Source organism: Chelonia mydas, chromosome 16 (genome assembly GCF_015237465.2).
Source record: "Chelonia mydas isolate rCheMyd1 chromosome 16, rCheMyd1.pri.v2, whole genome shotgun sequence".
NCBI lineage: Eukaryota > Metazoa > Chordata > Testudines > Cheloniidae > Chelonia > Chelonia mydas.
This window is the reverse complement of record NC_057857.1, coordinates 12,163,276-12,182,828: the sequence shown is the minus strand read 5'-3', so window position 1 is coordinate 12,182,828 and position 19,553 is coordinate 12,163,276. Positions and strand designations below refer to the sequence as shown.

The 19,553-nt window shown below is 58.0% G+C and overlaps 1 protein-coding gene across 3 annotated transcripts; it reads left to right on the top strand.

The window, feature by feature from the left end:
• Nucleotides 1-56: 56 nt before the first annotated feature.
• FPGS (folylpolyglutamate synthase) lies at nucleotides 57-18,533 on the top strand. 3 transcript variants are annotated; one of them, XM_043530664.1, is made up of 16 exons: nucleotides 57-661; nucleotides 1,308-1,414; nucleotides 6,692-6,820; nucleotides 7,055-7,108; nucleotides 7,422-7,486; nucleotides 7,602-7,716; nucleotides 8,275-8,352; nucleotides 9,096-9,157; nucleotides 9,610-9,712; nucleotides 10,062-10,139; nucleotides 10,654-10,801; nucleotides 12,323-12,424; nucleotides 13,889-14,039; nucleotides 14,521-14,596; nucleotides 15,563-15,629; nucleotides 16,243-18,533. In XM_043530664.1, the coding sequence occupies exons 2-16, from the start codon at nucleotides 1,376-1,378 to the stop codon at nucleotides 16,677-16,679; spliced, it is 1,704 nt and encodes a 567-aa protein (XP_043386599.1). In that variant the 5' UTR covers nucleotides 57-661; nucleotides 1,308-1,375; the 3' UTR covers nucleotides 16,680-18,533. The 3 variants fall into 3 exon arrangements, with proteins under 3 accessions (XP_043386599.1, XP_037735905.1, XP_037735906.1); XM_037879978.2 differs by lacking the exons at nucleotides 57-661; nucleotides 1,308-1,414 and adding exons at nucleotides 2,558-2,667; nucleotides 3,847-4,143; XM_037879977.2 differs by lacking the exons at nucleotides 57-661; nucleotides 1,308-1,414 and adding an exon at nucleotides 2,473-2,667.
• The last annotated feature ends 1,020 nt before the right edge of the window (nucleotides 18,534-19,553 follow it).

Sequence of the window (19,553 nt, the reverse complement as noted above, 5' to 3'; positions counted from 1 at the left end):
TGTGAAGGGAGCTGGACACATTCTGCTCGTAGTCTGAGGGTGGATGTGACTGGAGGATGGCAGCGGTCTGTCCAACTCCCCAGGGTGCTGACCATAGTGACAGAGCGGCAATGCCCAATGAGCTATTACTACTGCGAAACCTGGCCCAGCTAGACACCTGGCTATATTCTTACAAGCATTCCTGTGTCTGTCGCTTTATCTGGCTTTGCTTACATGGATCTAGATTAAGAGCAGTAACTCTCCAAGTGCACAGAGCAAATGCACTACACATTCAATGCACTTAACTTCGGCAACGTGTATCCCGTAAATACCTTTTCCTGCCAACAGAGCTTATTAAACCTGATATGCACCTAATAGAAACTCTCTATGGAGATCTTAATGGATTCCTGTGCTGAAAGGAAATTCTCTCTTTCCTTGGGCTGCAGCAGCTCCTGTGAATTTGTTTGAGAGGGTGCAGCAGTGGTGCTGGCAAACCAGAGTAAACCCTGAGCCTTTGAAATGAGAGAAATGTGTGCAGAATGCAGCTGGTGATAACCTTTGTCCTTCAACTAGGCTAGTAGCAACACCCGCCAGCAGCCAGTGTGAGGTCTGTAAACAGCAGGCAGCAAAGATCAAACTTGCTTCAGAGCAGAAAGTAAGGATGATAAAGGACATGTATAAGGTAAATCTCTTCTCTGGGATGGGGTTCGGAAACAATGGGGAGTTTTGGGAAGCTTTTGGTGCTAAAGGGCCATGAATTAAATTAGCTGCAGGTGATACATTGGCCTGGTGCCCTATGCCAGTTGTTGTGAAGAAAGAATCATATGTCCTGTTTTTCAGTTATTTCTCTCCCCTGTGTGAATTTTTTCAAAAATAGGGAAAATGGAGCTGCAGCTCTTCAATGTGCTCTATGAGCAAGTAGGTAACAGTTCACATACCTGTAATTCAGTTGGTGATGTCCCCCTTAGCGGCTAGGATGGAGCTGTCAGCTGTAATGCTGAACAGTGTTAACAAGTTAGCTCCTGCATCAAGACATGAGCAAGAACAAAATCTGGCTGAACTGCTGATTCCTTGCTCTCCAGAGCAGTGTTGGAATCTTAGAAGATGGCCACTTTAGAGTAATGATTCCTACCCGTTCCCTGCATTTTTTCCTCTGAGGCACTTTGGGGCAGGGGGACCGTCTTTGTTATGTGTTTGAACAGTGCCTAGCACAATGGGACCCTGCTCCGTGACATGGGGCTCCTAGGTGCTACCACGATACAGGCAGTAGATGATAATCCTGAACGGGAACAAATGGCTCCTATACTAAAAACTGGTCTTTGCTACAGTTGTAATCTCTGGCTGAATCTCCACACTTAGCAACAGCCCTGCAAACTGTAGGAGAGAGACTGGCTGAATGTGGTGGAGCTGCCCCTACACTCGAAGAATTGAGATGGTAATTTAATTTTGTTTTAAATTCGGGGCTGTGCTACTAACTTAACTGCATGTATAGCTTTAGCAGTGAAGAGTTGGGAATGGTGAGCGGGAGGTAGAGCTGGCTGCACCTCCAGCTGTTGGTTAATGGAGGTTTTAATGGAGGTTTTCGTTGGAATGTGCGAAGTATGGCGTATCTGGCTTGGGGTGTGTTTAAAGCTTGCTATTAAATTATCGTTTAGGTCCTTGCCAAAATCCTTTTTTAAAAGACCTCCGCATGTGTCTAGTTAAACGGGATGGAATGACAGCTTGCCCATGTATTTGCAACATGAAGAGAAAACAGTGCATGAAAGGTGTTTAGTTCAACTAAAAGATGGAGCATCTGCTGTGTATTTTTTGGGGGTGGAGGTGGATTAGGCCCCTGAAATACCCTGGCTGTAGTTGGTGGTTTCCTTCAGAGGGGTGTGTTGTGTTTTCATAGGTAGGCACCGCCATAACATTCCATTTTGTAATAAAAACCGCTTTATTGAACTAGCAGGATTGCTTGGACTTTGCGCTGCCCCTCTGTGCCAGCTGACCTTGAAAGCCGCAACGCGCAGAGTGCCCCCCGTGTAGTGGCGGGCTTTCCTTGCCATGTGCCCTGGAAGGCTTTAGATACTAAGCAGCGAATGTGCAAACATGGTTTTACCTGGGGATGTTCCCCTGTAGACACTATGGGAACATGGGGCCTCTCCAAGGCGGGACCTGACCAGTCTTCTCTAATGTGGCTATTGGGGGGTGGGTGTTGGATGGCCCTTTAGGAGGGAGGGAATTGATCACTGTGTGTGTATGGGGGGCGGGGGGAAGGCTGCTGCATCGCTATGAGATCAGCATTGTGTCCCCTCCCCCCCCTTTGCTGTAGGGGACAGGGTAGCCCAAGTCAGTAAATGGGAGACAGCGTTGCCCTTTAAGAGAATGCGGTGCCCCTCACAATGATGGCGGCCGTCGCCCTGCCCGGGCTCTCTCCCGCCCTGTAGTGCCCCTCACAAAGATGGCGGGGCTCACGCTGCCGCGCCTGCGCGCTGGCGGTGGCTCGCGGGGCGGGCGCACCCCCTAGGGAAGTGGGAGGGGTGGGGAGCTGCGCCGGTCGGTGGCGGCGGCGGCCGCCTGTCAGCGGGAGGCGGGATGGGCTTTCGCGGGCTCCGCGCGCTGCACTCCGCGCTGCGGCTGGTGGCGGCCGGCGGCGCGCGCTGCTTCAGCACCCGGCCGGCCCGCGTGCCCAGGATGGAGTACCAGGTACCGGCGTGGGGGCGGCCCGGTTACATCAGCCGGGACACGTGGGGCCCGGCGGGGGGGCAGGACAGCGCTGCATGGTCCATGGGCACGTGTCTTTAGCCGGGGATGGGGTGGGGGTGGAGGGGAGGCTGGTGTGGGCACATCGCGGTTTATATGCAGGGTTTGTGTGGGGGGGGGCTCGAGGGCTTTGGGGGGGGCATCTGGCACACGTGGAGGCGGGGTGCTGTGCTGGGGGTGGCTGTTGACGCTGTCTGGGGGACTTGGCCCTCGGCACCGTTCGGATGCAGAGCAGCCCCTCCGGCCAAAACCTCAGTGGGTGACCCCCGACCCCTCGCCCCTTCTGGTTTTAGTTTTCGGCGATGTGCCTCATACTGACATTGCGTAGGGCTCGATGGGCTTAAAATGCGTTACAGGGTGACTGGGGTCGGGCTCTCTTCCTCGTAGGTCCTAATAGCCCAGCTTGCCTAATGGTTTCCACTTACAGCTCCCTGTCTTCCGTCTTTCGTAACTTTCTTCCCATTGATGGAACTCAGGGGAAAGACTCTCTTGATTTCAGTGGGCTTTCAGCAACAGGCACCATACTTCAAACAAAGGTCAGGAAGTACGTGGGGGAAAATCATTCAGCCAACTTTGGATTTGTGGGGGAAACCTCTGAATAAATGAAAGGTTTCAGAGTAGCAGCCCTGTGAGTCTGTATTCGCAAAAAGAAAAGGAGGACTTGTGGCACCTTAGAGACTAACCCATTTGTTTGAGCATAAGTTTTCGTGAGCTACAGCTCACTTCATCGGATGCATTCCCGATGAAGTGAGCTGTAACTCACGAAAGCTTAAATTGGTTAGTCTCTAAGGTGCCACAAGTCCTCCTTTTCTTTTTGTGAATAAATGAAATCACCCTTATCCCATCAACTTGGGTTGGATTGTCATGCAAGCATCCACTGTCTTTGTCCAAGGCAGCGCTGAGGTCCACTTGCTTACCATCTTCTTTGCTGCAATCCATCCATCGCATCCTCAGCATCTCTTTCCTATCACCCTCTTCTGCTCTGCTGCTTTCACCAGGTGCCCTTCCTTCATCTTCTGCCTGCATCCAAACCAGCACAGCTGCACTTCCTGCATTTTGTCAAATTAAATGAAATCACTTCTGTACAAATAACAATATCACTTTTTTTTCTCATCACAACAGCTTACATTTCAATCTTAACATCGAAAATGGTTGGCACTGGTTGATTGGACTTCAGTTTGGGGGGGAAAAACTGATTTGTCAACTATCACTTAGTTACATTTGAAAACTGCATCCTGAGAATGCCCTGTAGAAAAGGTCTCTACATCGGAGCACTCTTCTATGTGAGCTGCAGAGCTGTATGTGCGTGTTCTCTTCAAACGAAGGGGCTTTGAATATATGGAAATCGGGGACTGTTACTAGATGCTGGATGGTCTTAGAGGAGTGAAATGCGTGAAGCACAGCTAAAGCAACATGAAGGTAGCTGAATTGGAATCAGAATGTCCGATGACGCAAACAATCATGTTCCAAAGCACCATTAACATGGCTGGTTGCACCCGGCTAATGTCTTTGCTCGCTTTTTCTGGCGCTTGCTGTGTTGCTTACTCGGCTCCTCCTGTAAAGTCAGAAGGGTCTGGGACGTGGCCATGTTCAGCATTCATGTGGAAACCGTGATTTCTACCCTTAGAACCAACTTTGACCGTGCAGCTCCATCATGAACATAATGTGGAGGGGGCTTTGTGTCTAATTAAATGATGTTTGGGCAGGAAGTGAGTCAGGATCACATGGGATTCACAGTCTTAACACCTGGCTGAGTTCTGAGTCGTGTCAGATTTGTGGTTTGGGTGTCCCGATGTCAGTAGTCACCAGTCACAGTGATGAAGGATGGAGGTGGGTTTCGGTCCCTGGGGCAGGGACAGTCTCTTCATTAAGTGTTTGTACTGCACCTAGCACAGCAGGGCCTGGTCTATGACGGGAGTCCCGGGTATTGTGATAGTGCCTAATAATAATCTGCATGAGCTACCGTGTGCCTGGGTCTAGCTGGGAAGTTTTTGGGGTCACCACAGGTCGTGGGCTGGCTTCCTGTCCCGGTTGGAGAAGGGGAGCAGTGCATGATGTGGGGAGAGCAGGAGTTCTGGTGCAGTGTGGGGAAGACCTGATTCTGTCTGGCTCAGCTGAGAGAAGGGAAGAAGCGGATGGTGTGTTTGGTGTCTTTGCTCCCTGGGAGATACACTATCCCACCCAGTATAAATAGCCACGTGTATCTGGAGGAGCATGGCTAGTGCTTTTTATAGAGGTGAATTGTGGGGAGTAGATCTGGTTACCGTCCAGCCCCTGCCAGAGCTGCACAGTCTACCCCCAGAGATACTTTAAGAAACCCCAAGAAATTGCTACTCTGCACAAGGCATACTGGAACTAAAGCCAACCCTGGGAAATGTATTAATCAGCATTTAAAGAGGCTATTCTGGGCCTTGGAAAACCAGGACCTTAAAACACTCTGACTCAGACAGTGCTGTGATCGAAGCAAGTGAGACTATATAGCCCTTAAATGCTCTGCTCCAGATACTATTGCTGTGGTCCCATGGTTGGGGCACAGGACTGGAAGTCAGGAACCCTGGGTACTGATTCTGCCATGATGAGGCACTCTTTGTGCCTCAGTTTCCCTTCTCACACTGACTGTCTTGTCTGTTTAGACTGTAAACTCTTTGGTGCAGAGGGTCTCCCCCATGCATGTTTGGCATGCCTAGCACAATGGGACCCCAGTCTCTGTTGGGCTTTCTAGGCACGACTGCAATACAACTAATGGTAGTAATGGCAATGGGTGAAAATATATCGCGCTTAAAGTGTTCTGGTGCAGACTGTGGGCGGATTGTACTGCCCTTGGACCCACCCAACACACCCTGGGGCTCTGTTACACCAGTGCTCCCGCTTGCGTTCCTGGGGCTCATCTCATGATCGGCGTATGCTCCGTCCCCACTCTCCGTGCCTTGGAAATAGTTATCAGAGCTGATTTTGCGCACCTTCCCCCTCTCTTGCCTCCTCTGGCAGCTGCCTGTCGTGTTTTCTGAATTACTGCTGAGACGCTTCCTCTGTGGGGATCGCTCATCTGGGGTGTCACTTGTGCCCCTTATTTTTGTGGTCCTTCATCTTGTATATTTTTAAAGAGTTATCAGTCGTGTCTCTTCCCCTGGCCCCCGAGTCTGGTCTGAGCAGACAGGGCAGGGAGATGCATTGCCAATCACTTAGCTAGTGGGGAAAACTCTAAAGGCCACTGGATTTCAGTTCCCTCTGCTCTAAGCACTCTACCTGGGACTGTGTAATTGCAGTCCCATAATGACAAGCTAGCTGTGTGCAAGTCCTGCTGTTCTGAATGCAGCCCATGCACCCAAGGGCCACTGTGGAGCAGACGGAGCTAGTGGCTGGTTCTGGCCTGGCCGCTATGTTTCACCCTCCAGCGTGTGAGTAAACAGTGGTGCAGCGTATTGCCTGGAGTGATGCACCCCCTCTGGGCCCTGAGCTCAGCCTTTGTTTGCTCTGGCTGGAAGCGAAAGCTGGGGTTGCTGTGCTCTGATCAGCGCTCACCTGGCAGGGAGAGGAGGGAGATCCTACTACTCCCCTTTGTCACGCTCCAGCACTGCTCTTGGTGCAGGGCAGACGAGGTTCTTGGCACAGGAGGTGGCTGATGAGCCCTTCACTTTGGAGGGCCCTGGTGTGGTGATGGGCTGGGTGGGTGGCACTGGGTGATGAGGGCTCTGACGGCGGGAAAGCCTGGTCGGTAACGTCGCCTTCCCCCAGAAGAGCAAAGGCTGGCAGCTGTGTGGTGGGAGCCAGTGATGGGTGGGAGCAGTGTGGGCTTGAGCTGCCTGGCAGCCCCTGAGCTTAGTATGTAGGTCCAGGGGCTCCTCTGTGGGTGAGCAGGAGACCCCCTTCCAGCACGCACAGGGGGCTGGAGCATTGGCTCTTGGCCACCATCCCCTCCTACGAGCGGAGAGCTGATCTGTGCCTTATCTTGTGAGTCTCATTCCAGGATGCCATCCGGACCCTGAACACCCTCCAGACCAACGCCAGTTACCTGGACCAGGTGAAGCGGGAGAGAGGAGACCCCCAGGTGCAGCTGGAGGCCATGAAACGCTTCTTGGAGCGAAGTGGGTTAAAGGTGAGAGCTGTCATGTCCCCTTCCCTGGCTGAGCAGAGCCCTCTCAGTGCCGCTCTGTGGCGAGGGATGGATGGAGGGCGGGGTGGGGGGGATGAGCATCCCAGGCTGTACTGGCCTCTCCGCTCGGTGGGACTGGCTGTGAGCCCTCCCGCCATGTTGGCACAGTGCCCGGGCCGGGGGGGTCTCCCCAGCCCTGACCCCCTTCTCATGGGTTTGTTAACCTCTGTCTTTCAGGTCGAAGACCTGGATCAACTGAACATTATCCACGTAACTGGGACAAAGGGCAAGGTAAGCGGGGGTGGGGTTGCGTGGGTCACTGCGGGGGGGGGGGGGGGGGGGGAACGGGGCACGTTGGGGTGAGGGATTCTGTGGGGCGCAGGGCGAGGGGGAAACGATGGGCCAGCACGCAGCGGGATAGGGTGAGAGGGGAAATAACTCGGCCACGTGATGGGTCATGGGACGCTCAGGGTGTGGGTATTGGAGGTTTAGGACAGCGGCACTGGTACAGTGGGGATGAGGGGGACTCTAGGGGGCTCCCTTTTGCTGGGGGCTGCTGGGGAGGGCTGGCTCCATGGTTAATGCTGCCGACTTCTTCTTCCAGGGCTCGACGTGTGCCTTCACGGAGCGCATCCTCCGCAACTATGGCCTAAAGACGGGCTTCTACAGGTGGGCGCCCCGGTGGCTCCTGGGGGATGGATTCAGGGTGCTGAGTGGCACCCCAGGGAGGGTGGAATGGGGGAGCTGTCCCGGGTGCTGACTGTCTGTTCTCCCATCACCCCAGCTCTCCCCACCTGGTCCAGGTGCGTGAGAGGATCCGCATCAACGGGCAGCCGATCAGCAAGGAGCTCTTCAGCAAGTACTTCTGGCAGGTGTATAACCGGCTGGAGGAGACCAAGGTGTGTGTGGTGGGAGCTCTGGGAGGGGGCTGCTGCTGCCCCGGGTGGGTATAAGCGACTGCTGTCTCCTGGAGCCTGTACGAGGCGCTGGAACACCCATTCCCCGGCAGGAGTGTGCCCTGCGACCAGGCCAGTAAGTTCCCATGCTAGGGGAGTCACCCCTTGTGGTACAGTAGCAGAGTCTATGCTCCTGGGTCCAGAGGGGGCCCAGGCAAAGTCAGACCGCAGCCCCCAGGCTGGCTCCTTGTAGGGATTGGGTGTGGGCGGGTTATCTAGTGCTTACAGCAGAGGACCTTTAGGTGTCCTTGGGAAGTCAGTTTCCCCGCTCTGTGCCTCAGTTCCCCAGCTGCGTGGCGAAGTTGACTCTTCGTGTAAATCTCTCAGATGAGCTGGGCCCTGGACGTGCCGTGTCTCTGCCCCTGCCCTGGGGGCTGGGCCGGAGCCCGGCAGCGCTGGGAGAAGGGTCAGTCCCTTGCTGGTCTTGTGGCTGTGGCTTAGCAATGGGGCTGGGGTAGAGGTGCCGCCCTGCAGTCCCTGAGATAACGGTCTGTCCTGCAGGACTCCGGCCACACCAGCATGCCCGCCTACTTCCGCTTCCTCACCATCATGGCCTTCCACGTCTTCCTGCAGGAGAAGGTATGGCACTCCCACCCCTCTGGGCGGATGGCTAAGTTCCTGCCAGTGCCCCACGGTGCCAAGTGGCTGCAGCCCTGATAGGCTGTAGTGGGAGCTGTGGGTGGTGAGGGTCTGGCCACCGGAGCCTGGGGCCCTGTCACTCCCTGGCCCCAGTCTCACCCAGCCATCTGCTGCTGGGATGGGGCCAGGGGCCTTTGTCTCTCCCACCCTTCCTCTCCCATGTTTTTTTCCTCCTTTCCTGGTTCCGTTCCCAGGGATGCCGAGTAGGAGAGTCCTGGGATCTGCACAGCTGTAGTTGCCCCCTGGGACCGCCTGTGTGTGTGACTGTTGCCCCCTAGTGGCTGCAGCCCACAGGGTAAAACCGTAATACTGCTGAGAGAGAGTGGAGCTTCTCCTCTAGCCTTCAGGGCAGAGGCCTGTGCGTGTGTAGCTAAAAGTCCTGGGTTCATGCTCTCTTACGTGCATGTCTTTCTGCTGCAGTCTGGCATGCGGGCAGCTCTCTGGGTAGCTGTGCATTCCTGGGACATTTCTCTGAGAGTCTGGATCGGGGCCTGTCCCTGCCCCGTGTGTTTGGGCCAGGGTCCCATGTGTCTGAAGGGCTGCTGTGAGTAGAGCATGCCCTGCGTAAGGGTGCTGAGCCCTCTGTCCCTGCTCAGGGCTGTGCCATGGGGCTGTTCTGTTTCCTGCGTGTTGGGCACGGATGCCACAGGTGGTCCCTTAGCACGCTCTGGTCTCCCCTCCAGGTGGATCTGGCTGTGGTGGAAGTTGGCATTGGGGGTGCCTACGACTGCACCAACATCATCAGGTAGGAGCAGGCGGGGCCTGGCACTGGGACCAGGTGCCCGCCTCCTTATTGCCTCCGGGTGAAACTCGCATGCGGAAGCCACCAGCTCTCCCCAGAGCAGGGACAGCCTGGGCAGGGGCCGGTGAGCCAATGGGCCTCAACCCAGCTGGGCCCGGTAGGGGAGTTAGGTCAGTTCTTGACCCCTCTGCTGACAAAAGGGCCCAGTCCTGGTGGCTGTGATGGGGACGCCTGGCTAGGGAAGCCATTGACCATCCTTGAGGTGACAAGAGCTTCCAGCCATGTTGGGCTCGCTGTGAGCCGTAGCCCGGGAGGTGAAAGGCTCTATGCCGATCCGGTGAGCCAGCCAGTGCCCTGAGTTCTGGGGCCTCCTGGGTGCTGGCTGCAGAGCTGGGGAGAGGAGCCCGCCCTTTGGGAGTCCTGGCACTGGGCTCTCACCTTCTCTCTGTCTACAGGAAGCCGATCGTGTGCGGGGTCTCCTCTCTGGGGATCGACCACACCAGCATCCTGGGGGACACCATTGAGAAGATCGCCTGGCAGAAAGGGGGCATCTTCAAGGTAGAGACCATGGGGGTCTGTGGGGAGAGGGGGTCTCTGACAGCCTTGAGCGGGCTGGTCCTGGTTCAGCAGGACCAATTCTGCCCACATCTGGGAAGTGAAGCTCCCCTGGTGCAGGAGGCTGGTCCCAAGCCAGAGGGCACAGGGCAGCCTGGGGGGGTGGGGGCCCATCTGAGGGGCAAGCTCTGAATCTGAGTGAGGGGTCCTAGCTCAACCCTGGGTGTCCAGGTCTGCCCTAGACCAGCAGCCTGTCACTGGAGTCCAGGTGTCTGCATGGGGATGGGGGGGGGCCTCGGCATTGGGTGGCAGGCTGGGTGGCTGCCCGTGACGACATCTGCTTTGCTTTCAGCCTGGTGTGCCAGCGTTCACAGTGCCCCAGCCTGAGCGGCCCCTGGAGGTGCTGAGGGTGCGAGCCAGGGAGAGCTCGGTGAGTTCTTGTTATATCCATGCCTCCCCTGCCCCCTCCTGCTGCTGTCCCTGGGTCGGGGAGATGACGCACCCACGCCCGGTGCAGGGGCTGGGATGTCAGATGGCTCCTGCCCCCGTGGATGTTGCTGGCCAGAGGCCTGGGGTCCCAACCCCCTCTCTCCTCCCCAGGGAGGGTTGGGCTCCTGTGGCCCCTCCTCACTCTGGTCCTTTGCAGGGTGGCCCCGGGCCTGTGATCCCAGGGGTGCCCCCGTTTCTCCTGTGCAGCAGCTGAGTGTGGGTGCTGCTGGTACCGGCGCCCCTCGGGGTCCAGCCCTGGAGAGGCAGGGCCAGATGGAAACGTGACGACCCATGAATATGAGCCCCAGGGCCCGGGGGTGGGGTTGCCTCAGTCGCTGCTGCCTGGTCTGTAGCTCTGCAGAACCCACCGGGGGCTCTCGGTCAGCTGGTGGAGCTGCCCCGTGGAGGTGGGTGAGCTGGGCAGGGCTCACCCTCTGCCCCCTCTCTCCGTGCAGTGCCCGCTTTACCTGTGCCCTGACTTGGGTGCCTTCGAAGAGGATGATCAGGCACTTCAGCTGGGGCTGGCGGGCGAGCACCAGCGATGCAATGCCACTCTGGCCCTGCAGCTCTCACGGGCCTGGCTGCAGCAGCAGGGGTATCAGGGTAAGGAGCATGGCCCCGGCACGGGGGAGCTTGTGCGTGTGGGAAGGGGGGAGCTTGTTAGGGGGCTGGGGCTGCCCCTCCTTGTGCTGAATGGCACATTCCAGCCCTTGCTTCTAGTTCCTGGGTTGGGGCGTCTCTCCGAGGAGATTCTGGGAAAGTCCTGATTGGGTTGCACTTCAGTGCGTGTGCTCGCAGGGCTCCAGGCGGGCTGCTATTATGCAGCATGTGACCATCCAGCCTGGTGCTGCTCTTTTCCCAAGTGCCCTGTGTGTGTCGGGGGTGAGGAGCTCTGGCTGGGACTTCATGGGAGATTGGGAGGGAGGGCTCTCTGCACCCAGCAAATACGAGCCAGCAAGTTACCAGCGTGCTGGGGGCTAAGCTAAGGGGGACCCTGCTGGCGAGGGGTGTAGGATACTTGGGATAGTTTTTATTTTATTTAAATTATAAGTTTTTCTTTTTAAAAATAAACCTGTTTAAAATGAAATGTGAATTTAATACAAAATATGTTAAGGTCTAAATGTATTACACCCTTTAAAAACATTTCAATTCAAAATCAGTGTAGAAGAGCCTCTATAAAGATTTAGAGTTCAAGGCTGCTTTTCTATGCAAAGAAAGAACCAGGGGAAAAACATCTAACTTTGGAGGACAAGTGTTATCAATGTGATAGGTCGCGTAATGTGTTAAGGGCTGGATCCTGTGGGGGGGGGCCCAGGGGCTATGCTGCTGGGTGCATGAGACTGGCAAAGTCATCACAGGTGTTGGGACCCAGCCTCTGAGTTCAGGAGACCCCATTGTGTAGCTCATCAGGACCTCCAGTGACCCCCCTGGAAGGTCTCAGGCCCCTATTTTATAGCGTCTCCTGACCTGAGCTCTGATTGGCTCAGTTTTCAAATTATGAGTATTTAGGACTCCACCCACCCTGGAAACACTCTCTACCTCACGAAAAAACACTGCAGTTTGTGTATCCAAAACATCAAAGGTGGTTTTGTTTAAAACTAAATGTGACGTGCTGTTTTGTGTGTAGTGCAATTCCAGGTACCGTCCTAATGCAGCTTGACACAAATCATGAGCAAAGTGCTAATTATCTAGTATAGAAGCAATGCAGCAGACACCATTTTCTAACATACTAAAAATGTGCAATTAACAAGAATCTGAAGCTACATAATTGCTTAAGTAAATGTGTATAGTTAGCGTATACTCTCCCGGGGAGCAAAAAGAGCTACCACGTGTAGTGTGAAAGTTCCTTGATGCTTGTATCAACCCACGAGGATGCACCTGTCTCTAGAAAAGAACCGAAGTGCAAATGGAACCCTTGATGAAAATCCACGATTTGAACTGAGGTTTTCCACCCGGTGATTTCAATCACCTTGATTTAAATCAATCCACCCTCGTTTCTGTGGAACGTACCCCGGGGTGGCTCTACCAGGCTGACTGGAGTCCAATCGAGTGTGAGGAGGGGGGGCTACAGGCGGCCATGTGGGGCTGTTAGAACGGTGATTCAGCCCGCCTTCCATCTTTCAGGTACTGGGGAGCTGAAGGACTTGCAGCCAAGTGCTGAGCTACGAGGCAAGAGACCCGTGCCCCTGGCACCGGCCTTCAGGCCCAGCGGCTCCATGGTGCAGGGTAAGGACGTGGGTATCGTCCCCCTCTCCCCCCCCACTGCTGCTCCGGTGCCCCCTGCGTGTCCTGGGCATTTCCTGGGTGCTCTGTTGTGGGTCTCTGGCTAGTGCCTGCCCTTGGCTTTGGCTAACTGGGATCAGGCCGGAGCTGCCGCTCGTTGGAGATAACGAAGCGCTGTGGGCCGTAACCGCCAAGGCCCCGGACTCTGCCCCCAGCCCACCCCGGGCATTGACATTTTGAACTTGCTGCCCTTTAGCTCTTCCTGTTCCTCAGTTTTAACCCTTAGGAGCCTGGTGCTTCCTGGGCTGCCAGCAAGTGCTGAGGGCGATTGTACATCACCAGCCTCCAGCACCAACCCGACCTCCCCCCGCCTCCCGTGCTGGGTATTTCCCGGCCTGTTTGTTGGCTAAGGGTCATTGTCTCTCCGCCACCTGCCCTAGGAAGCTGCCTGCTGCTCTGCCCCTTGCTGCAGAGTGAGAGGGGCCTTCTCTCTGCTCCGCTATTACCCCCCGTACTGTGCCCCATTGCGGGGTCCCTGGGCAGTGCAAAGCAGTCACTAGCTGGACATATTACAGTAGCCTCAATATATAATGGGTTTATCCATGCAACCAAAAGCAGAGCAGGGCTGTTACCCCTGTTTTACCGACGGGGCACAGGGAAACCAAGTGACTGGCCCAAGGTCACACAGGGGTTTGTGGCAGAGCAGGGAATTGAGATCAGGTCTCCCAAGTCCCAGGCTGGCCCCTCACCACTGCACCATCCTACCTCCCCTGGGAGCACTGGGCCGGCCCACACCACGACCCTAGCCGCTGGCCTGAGGGCAGGAGCCCAGGAGGGTTGGGCTGGGTCGGGTCTCTGCAATCCGTACCTGCCCCATTGGGAGTTAGCACACTATGAGGTGGGCAGGCCATGCGCGTAATGAGTCACTGTCGGGCTCCTTGTCTCTGTGGCACAGGGGCGGTGCCCCCGCAGCCAGCACTAGAATGGGTGAGGCTGGCTGCCGTGGCCGCCTTGGGGGCTTAGGGAGCAGACTGGGCTGGCACAGTGCAGGGCTTGGAGGAGCTTGGTACCAGAATAAGGGGAAGGGGGGATCTGTTGGTGGTGTTGGGGTCTCCCCAGTGAAATGCCTCTGGAAGGTTTTATGGCAGGAATGGCTCTGGGTGGGTTGAATATACCTATGCGCAGGCCCCAGAGTGGATGGGTCACAGTGCTGTCAGCAGGGCCCCATGCCAGTCCCCAGCCTTCTAACAAGCCAGGCCTGCTTTATGACACCAGCGCTCCCCGGTCTCTGATCCCTTTGTCCCCACTCCCTTCATGCTGCCATAACTTAGTTGGGTCGGGCCCGCCAGGGAGCTGGTAACTTGGCTTGAGCAACGGGGGCGGGTGTGTTGGGTTGTGGCTGGTGTAGGGGGCTGCGAGTCCCTGCCGGGTGGGCCTGGCCCCTCATAGCCCCCTCTCCCCTCCCAGGTTTACGGGACACGGAGTGGCTGGGCCGCACCCAGGTGCTGCAGCACGGGCCGGTGACGTGGTACGTCGACGGGGCGCACACCACCAGCAGCGTGCAGGCCTGCGTGCGCTGGTTCCGCCAGGCAGCCCTCAACGAGGAGAAGCCTGTGGAGTAAGGAGGCGCTGGGACGGGGAGGGGGATCCGTCGCTCTGCTGTCACAGACTTTGCCTGAGCCCCACCCAGGGCAGGTGGAGGGAGCAGGCTTATGTGGGGATTTCCCAGTGAAGTGCCTGTTGGGTTGAGAATGAGGCTCCTGTGGCCCATTGGGGCGGAGAGCCTGCCCATCAGCTGTGCCAAGGGTGCCAGCAGCACCTGCCTTTCCCTGCTGGAGGGGGCGGGCCCGAGCCCAGCAGGGTATGTTTGGAGGTGGTAGGCCGGGAAGGGGAGGAGAGCTGAGGTTTGTCTCAGCAACCTGCATGGTCCCAGGACACCAGGGCAGATGGGGAAGGGACCCTGGTGGGACAGGCCTTGGGTTGGGGTTGCTGGACTTCCTGGGCCTTGTGAGGTGGCAGCTGCTAGCACAGCCAGCTCCGGCGTGGGGCTGGGAGCAGGAGCCCCCAAGCTGACCAGGCTGGTCCCTTCTCATCTGCAGCGGCTCCGAGGTCCGGGTGCTTCTCTTCAACGCCACGGGGGACCGGGACACAGCTGCTTTGCTCAAGCTGCTGCTGGTGAGACTGTCGGTGCCTTGGGGCCCTGCCTGATAAAAGCTGGTGGGTGGGGGGCTGGTGCCGGGCCGGGCCGGTGGTTTGGTAAGGGCAGAAAATGGGCTGGCAGCAGATGGGCCTGCTGGCCCCTGTGCGGGGGAGCAGATCAAATGGATTTGAATTGGGGGAGGGTGGTTACATACGGTGCATGCGGGTATCTGAGGCTGCCAGCATCCAGCTCAGGCTGGGGGCTCGGACTCCTGGGTTCTATTCCCAGCTCTGCCCCAACCCGTGGCTAAGTCGTTTCCCTCTGTTCCTCGTTCTCCCCTTTTGTGCCATGGGGTAACTCTGGCCTCGGGCAGGAGCTGGCAGATGGATCTGAAGTGCCAGGTGGGTTCAGAGCCGTGGGGCCTGGCCCAGGTGGGGCCCGTAGTGGTGTCTGACCCCTCCCCTGCACCTGCCTGCTTGTTCAGGGCCTGCTTTGACACATCCCACAGGGTGCCACCAGGTGGTGCTAGTGCCCTGCTCTTGTCCCCCAGCCATGCCCCTTAGAGTCCAGTCCAACTCTGTCTCCCGTAACAGCCCGGACTCTCGGGGTCTTCCAGCCTCTCTGCGCAGTGGCCTGGGGAGATCCCGGGATAGAGTCTTGGGGTCTGGATTTGCCCCCTGTTAGTGGCAGAAGTGAAAATAGAAGGGGAAGGGGCAGTTTCCAGTGACTGACTGGCTGCTTTGCCCAGTAGCCTCTGCAGGAATAGAACCCAGGCGTCCTGGCTACCCTCTAGACCAGATGCACCCTGTTGGTTTGTAATGGTTCCAGCAGGAATAATGACGGATGTTGAGCCAGTAGCCAAGGTCCTTCCTGTAAGGAGTTGAATCCCCTGCGCATCCTCCTCCCCTCCCCCCACCCCAGCGTGGGCCGCCCAAGGCTGCAGCACCAACCCCCTGTGCTGGCATGGCCATTGCGCTGATGCTGTGTCTCTTGTGCCCCAGCCTTGCCAGTTTGACTACGCCGTCTTCTGCCCCAACTTCACGGAGGTGTCTGCGGTGGGGAACGCAGGTCAGTACCCCGGGAGGGGAGCTCCATTGGGAGTCTGCTCATGAGCTTGCCCTAGAGCAGGCATGCCCTGACTGGCTTGGATTCTGCCCTGCCCATCCTGTTGGGGGATGTCTGTGCGGGGAATATTCCTGCCCCAGGGGCACGGGTTGGCTCAATGGTGGGGGTGGGAGCAAGTTGCCCCTGGAAACCTCCTCGCTGGATTTTTCTGCAGGGGCTCGGGGTCTCTTGCGGAGTCTTGGGCCCTGTCCGCAGCGCCGGTCAGATAGCTTTGATCAGGGTTCTTGGGGAGGCGCGTGCTGCTTCCGCAGGCTGCGGGGCTTGGCGGGCTCCCCCATGTACCAGCGTGTTGGGCTGGGCCAGCCCACCTGCCAGTCTCACGGCCCCACAAAGCCAGGGCTGGCTCCACAGCACTGCTCTGTCGGCCCATGCCAGGAGTCCCCTCTTGTCTGTGACCCTCCTGCTCTGCAGGGTTGGATTTGCCGGCTGGTGGGGTGCAGTGGCCTGGTGTCCCCCCGGGGGCCTGGCTGTCTGGAGGCAGAGAGGCCATTAAACAGGCAGGGTGGGAGCGTCCCAAGGCTGCTCTGATGCCAGCTCGTTCTTCTCCCCTTTGCAGACCAACAGAACTTCAACGTCACCTTGGAGAACATGCTGACCCGTTGCCTGGAGAACCAGAAGAAGTGGAACCAGCTGATGGAGGAGAAGGTGGGGCAGGGCCTCTGGCTGTCTCCCCACATGCAGGTGGAGGGCGTGGGCAGCCTGCTGAAGCCAGACCCCTTGCGCAGCCCCCTGCTCTTCGTGCCCTCCTCCGAGCGTGCTCTCAACTCCAACTCGCTGGTGTTCCCCTGCATCTCTCACGCCCTGCAGTGGATCACCCAGGGCAGGGACCCACACTTCCAGGCGCCCGCCACCAAGGGGCTCCACCTGCACCCCGTGGCAGGCAGCGGCGCCGTCTTGCTCAAGGAAGCAGCCGCCATCCGTGTGCTGGTCACGGGAAGCCTGCACCTGGTGGGCGGAGTCTTGAAGCTGCTCGACCAATCGCTCTCGCAGTAGCGGGCGCCCGTGGGGGGGGCCTCCATGCCGCTTTTTGCTGTTTACTTGAAAGTAAACGGCTCAGGGGCTGGGCACTGCTGGGGTTCTTGTGCTGAGCCCTTTGCAGCAGCTGGATCTACCCCCTAGGACTGGGATTGGGGCAGCCAGGGTCCACGTCCTGGCACCGGGATCTTGTGCGGAGCCCCTCGCGGCAGTGCCACCTGCACCCTGGCACCAGGACTCTCACATTCAGCCTCACCCCCACCTCCCCGGAGCAGGATCCGCTCGTTAGTGCCAGGATTTGGTCACTGCACTCATGCAGGTGTCCCTATTGCCTGGGCTGGGGAGCCTGGGGTGAGACCCCAGCAGCTGATCTCCGCCCGCAGGGCAGCCCGTGGGGACTGGCTGCACCGTACGTTTACTTGATGTTCCATGGCGCTGTCCTTCCCGGAAGCTCACCGTCCCTGGCCTGGCCAAGCAGACAGGTGGGGAGCTCTTACTTGGGCCAGAGTGGAATTCCTGGTCTCTGCCCTTCTGCTGCCTTCTCCCTACCGAAGCCTCTGGGCCCCACGGGGGGCTGAGGAGGGCAGTGTTCGTCTGCCAGGGTGAGGCTTTCCCCTGCCAGGCATTCAGAGGGAGGCGTGCGCATCGGGCAGACCCAAGCTGAGCATCAGCCTCCCTTGGCTGGTGCGTTGCCTTCCCTGGGAGCTGCCCCAGCCGCCCCGCAGAACGAGTCTCTCCCCCCCCGCCCTGGTGCCTTTGTCTCTGCCCTGGTGTCTGTTCGGTTGAGCCGCACAAGCCGAGCGGTGTGCGATCCAGGGATGGGTTTGAGTCTCGCTGCTTCAGACTGTTCGGGCTCCTCTGGGACTGGGCTTGCCCTGGGTGAATGCAGCCAGGTCCTGCCACCTGCGTGTAGAATCGGCTCCGGAAGCTCTGGCTGGGTGCTCGTCAGAGGCCGTTAGTGCTGGGGTGTGTCTGGATTGGGGTCCGGTTGGAACTGCCTGTGATCGAAGGCCAGGAGTGCGGTGGGAGCTGTGTGCCAGGCACAGAGCCCCAAGTCGTGCTCACTCCCACCCATTGGTGCTGCCGGGCATGTTCACACAGCCCGTGGGGTGAGATCCATGCACTGTAGTGCCAAGGAGTCTCTCACAGTGATCTTGGTGCCCCATTATGTGAGCTTCTCCCAGGCCAACAATGGGGCAATGGGGTCCAGTGTTGTGTAGGCAGGTCATCCCCGAGTGCAGAGGGGCCTAGTGCAGGATTTGTCCCTGTCTTTCCCTCCCGTCTCCTCCCAGTGCAGAGATCTGTGCACTGGGGCTGAGACTCCTGCCTCTCTCCAGTGCTGGGCAGCGGGATGTGAGGGCTCTCTGCATGCCATTTGCAAAGTGGGTGATCCCCCCCAGACCCGGGTGGGCCAGGCGGCAGGCCGGGCTCGCTCTCTGCTGGACGGTAACTATGAATGACTGGTGGGCAGGGCAGGTGGGTCTGGGGGTCGGGAAGTCCTAGTAGCTGAGGAGCCGGGCTGCTTTCTGGACCTTATGCAGTTCTCTGTTTGTGCTGGTGGCTGGCCTGCTACCCGGGTCGCTTTAGAATGACAACTTCACCGCCCGGCAGTGTCCAGGCAAACGGGTGCTGGGAATCGGCCTGATCTCTCAGGGACCCTCGTTGAGCAGGGACTTCAGGAAGCATCTGTCCACAGGAGCGGAGTCCCTCTGGCGCAAGAGTTGTGGAAACTGGCTCCAAGCCCCAAGGCCACGAGCCGCCTGCTGTCGTCACAGCTCAGCCAGTGTCTCTTGCTGCCCTCTGGGGGCGCGCTCCATGCAGAAACCTGCTGAAAGCTGCACCAGGCCAGGCAGCGAGCTAGCTGTCCCTGCTCAAAGAAACAGCCAGGCTGGGGCAAGCATGTTACCGGAGATCGGCCCTTGAAAGTCACTTGTGAGCAGGGCGGCCTTTGGGGTGGGGGGAGCGAGATGCTCTTGTGAAGGTCTTGGTTGCACTGGGTGCACTACATGGCCTGTCTGTGCTCACTGGAGTGCCCAGATGCATGGCACGGTCAGGATGTGCCAGGCTCTGCTGACACGAGTACCCAGCTGTGCCAGCCCAGCCATGACCTGATTCAGTGACTAATAGCCACCTGTCTGCTGTATCCCTGTGTCCAGATTTCTCTTGCCCCAGTGCGTGGGCATTGGCTGGTCCCACTCCGGACATCGGCCAGGCTGTGGGGTTGGGATTTGAACCCCATCCTCAAACGCATGCAGTGCCGGGGTGCTTGGGCAGGCAGTGTGAGGTCTGGGCCATCTAGCCCCTGAGCATGGATCTGTGGAGCTGCGTTTGATCACAGCAAGTCCAACCTAGTGCTGGTGGGCAGCTGAGCATGTCTCCCCCTTCTGCAGGCTCCTGCCTGGCTGGTCCCTGTGCTGAGTGGGGCAGCTAATGGGGCCGGTGCGTGCCGAGGGTCGGTGCCAGCCCTGTTATGGCTGATCGTATGTTGGGGCGTGTGCACGCACTGAGCATGTGGGGCTATTCGCTGCCGCAGGATCTCGGCCGCGGGGCCTGTGCAAGATCCTGCTACTGGTCTCTAGGAACCCCGTGGGTTGCTGGGGGGACTAGGTGGCCCAGTGCATTGTGGCCCGGTCCTAGCTGTGTGTGTCTCCGCCCGAGGGCTGGGGAGCTCTGAACGATGCTGTGCCAGATCAGTGCCATTCCCAGCATGGGTGGCTCGAGTAAGGGGGCACTGCCAGGCTGCACCAGGCCCTGGGGCTTGTCACGCTGAAGGAAACCCCTCCCTGGCCTTGCAGTGTGCTGCCCTAGCTGCTCCCCTTGCTGGCTGTGCCATGCAGCCGCCTCACTAGCTATTGCCAGTGCGCTGCTGCACGGACCCTGCGGGTGCTCTGC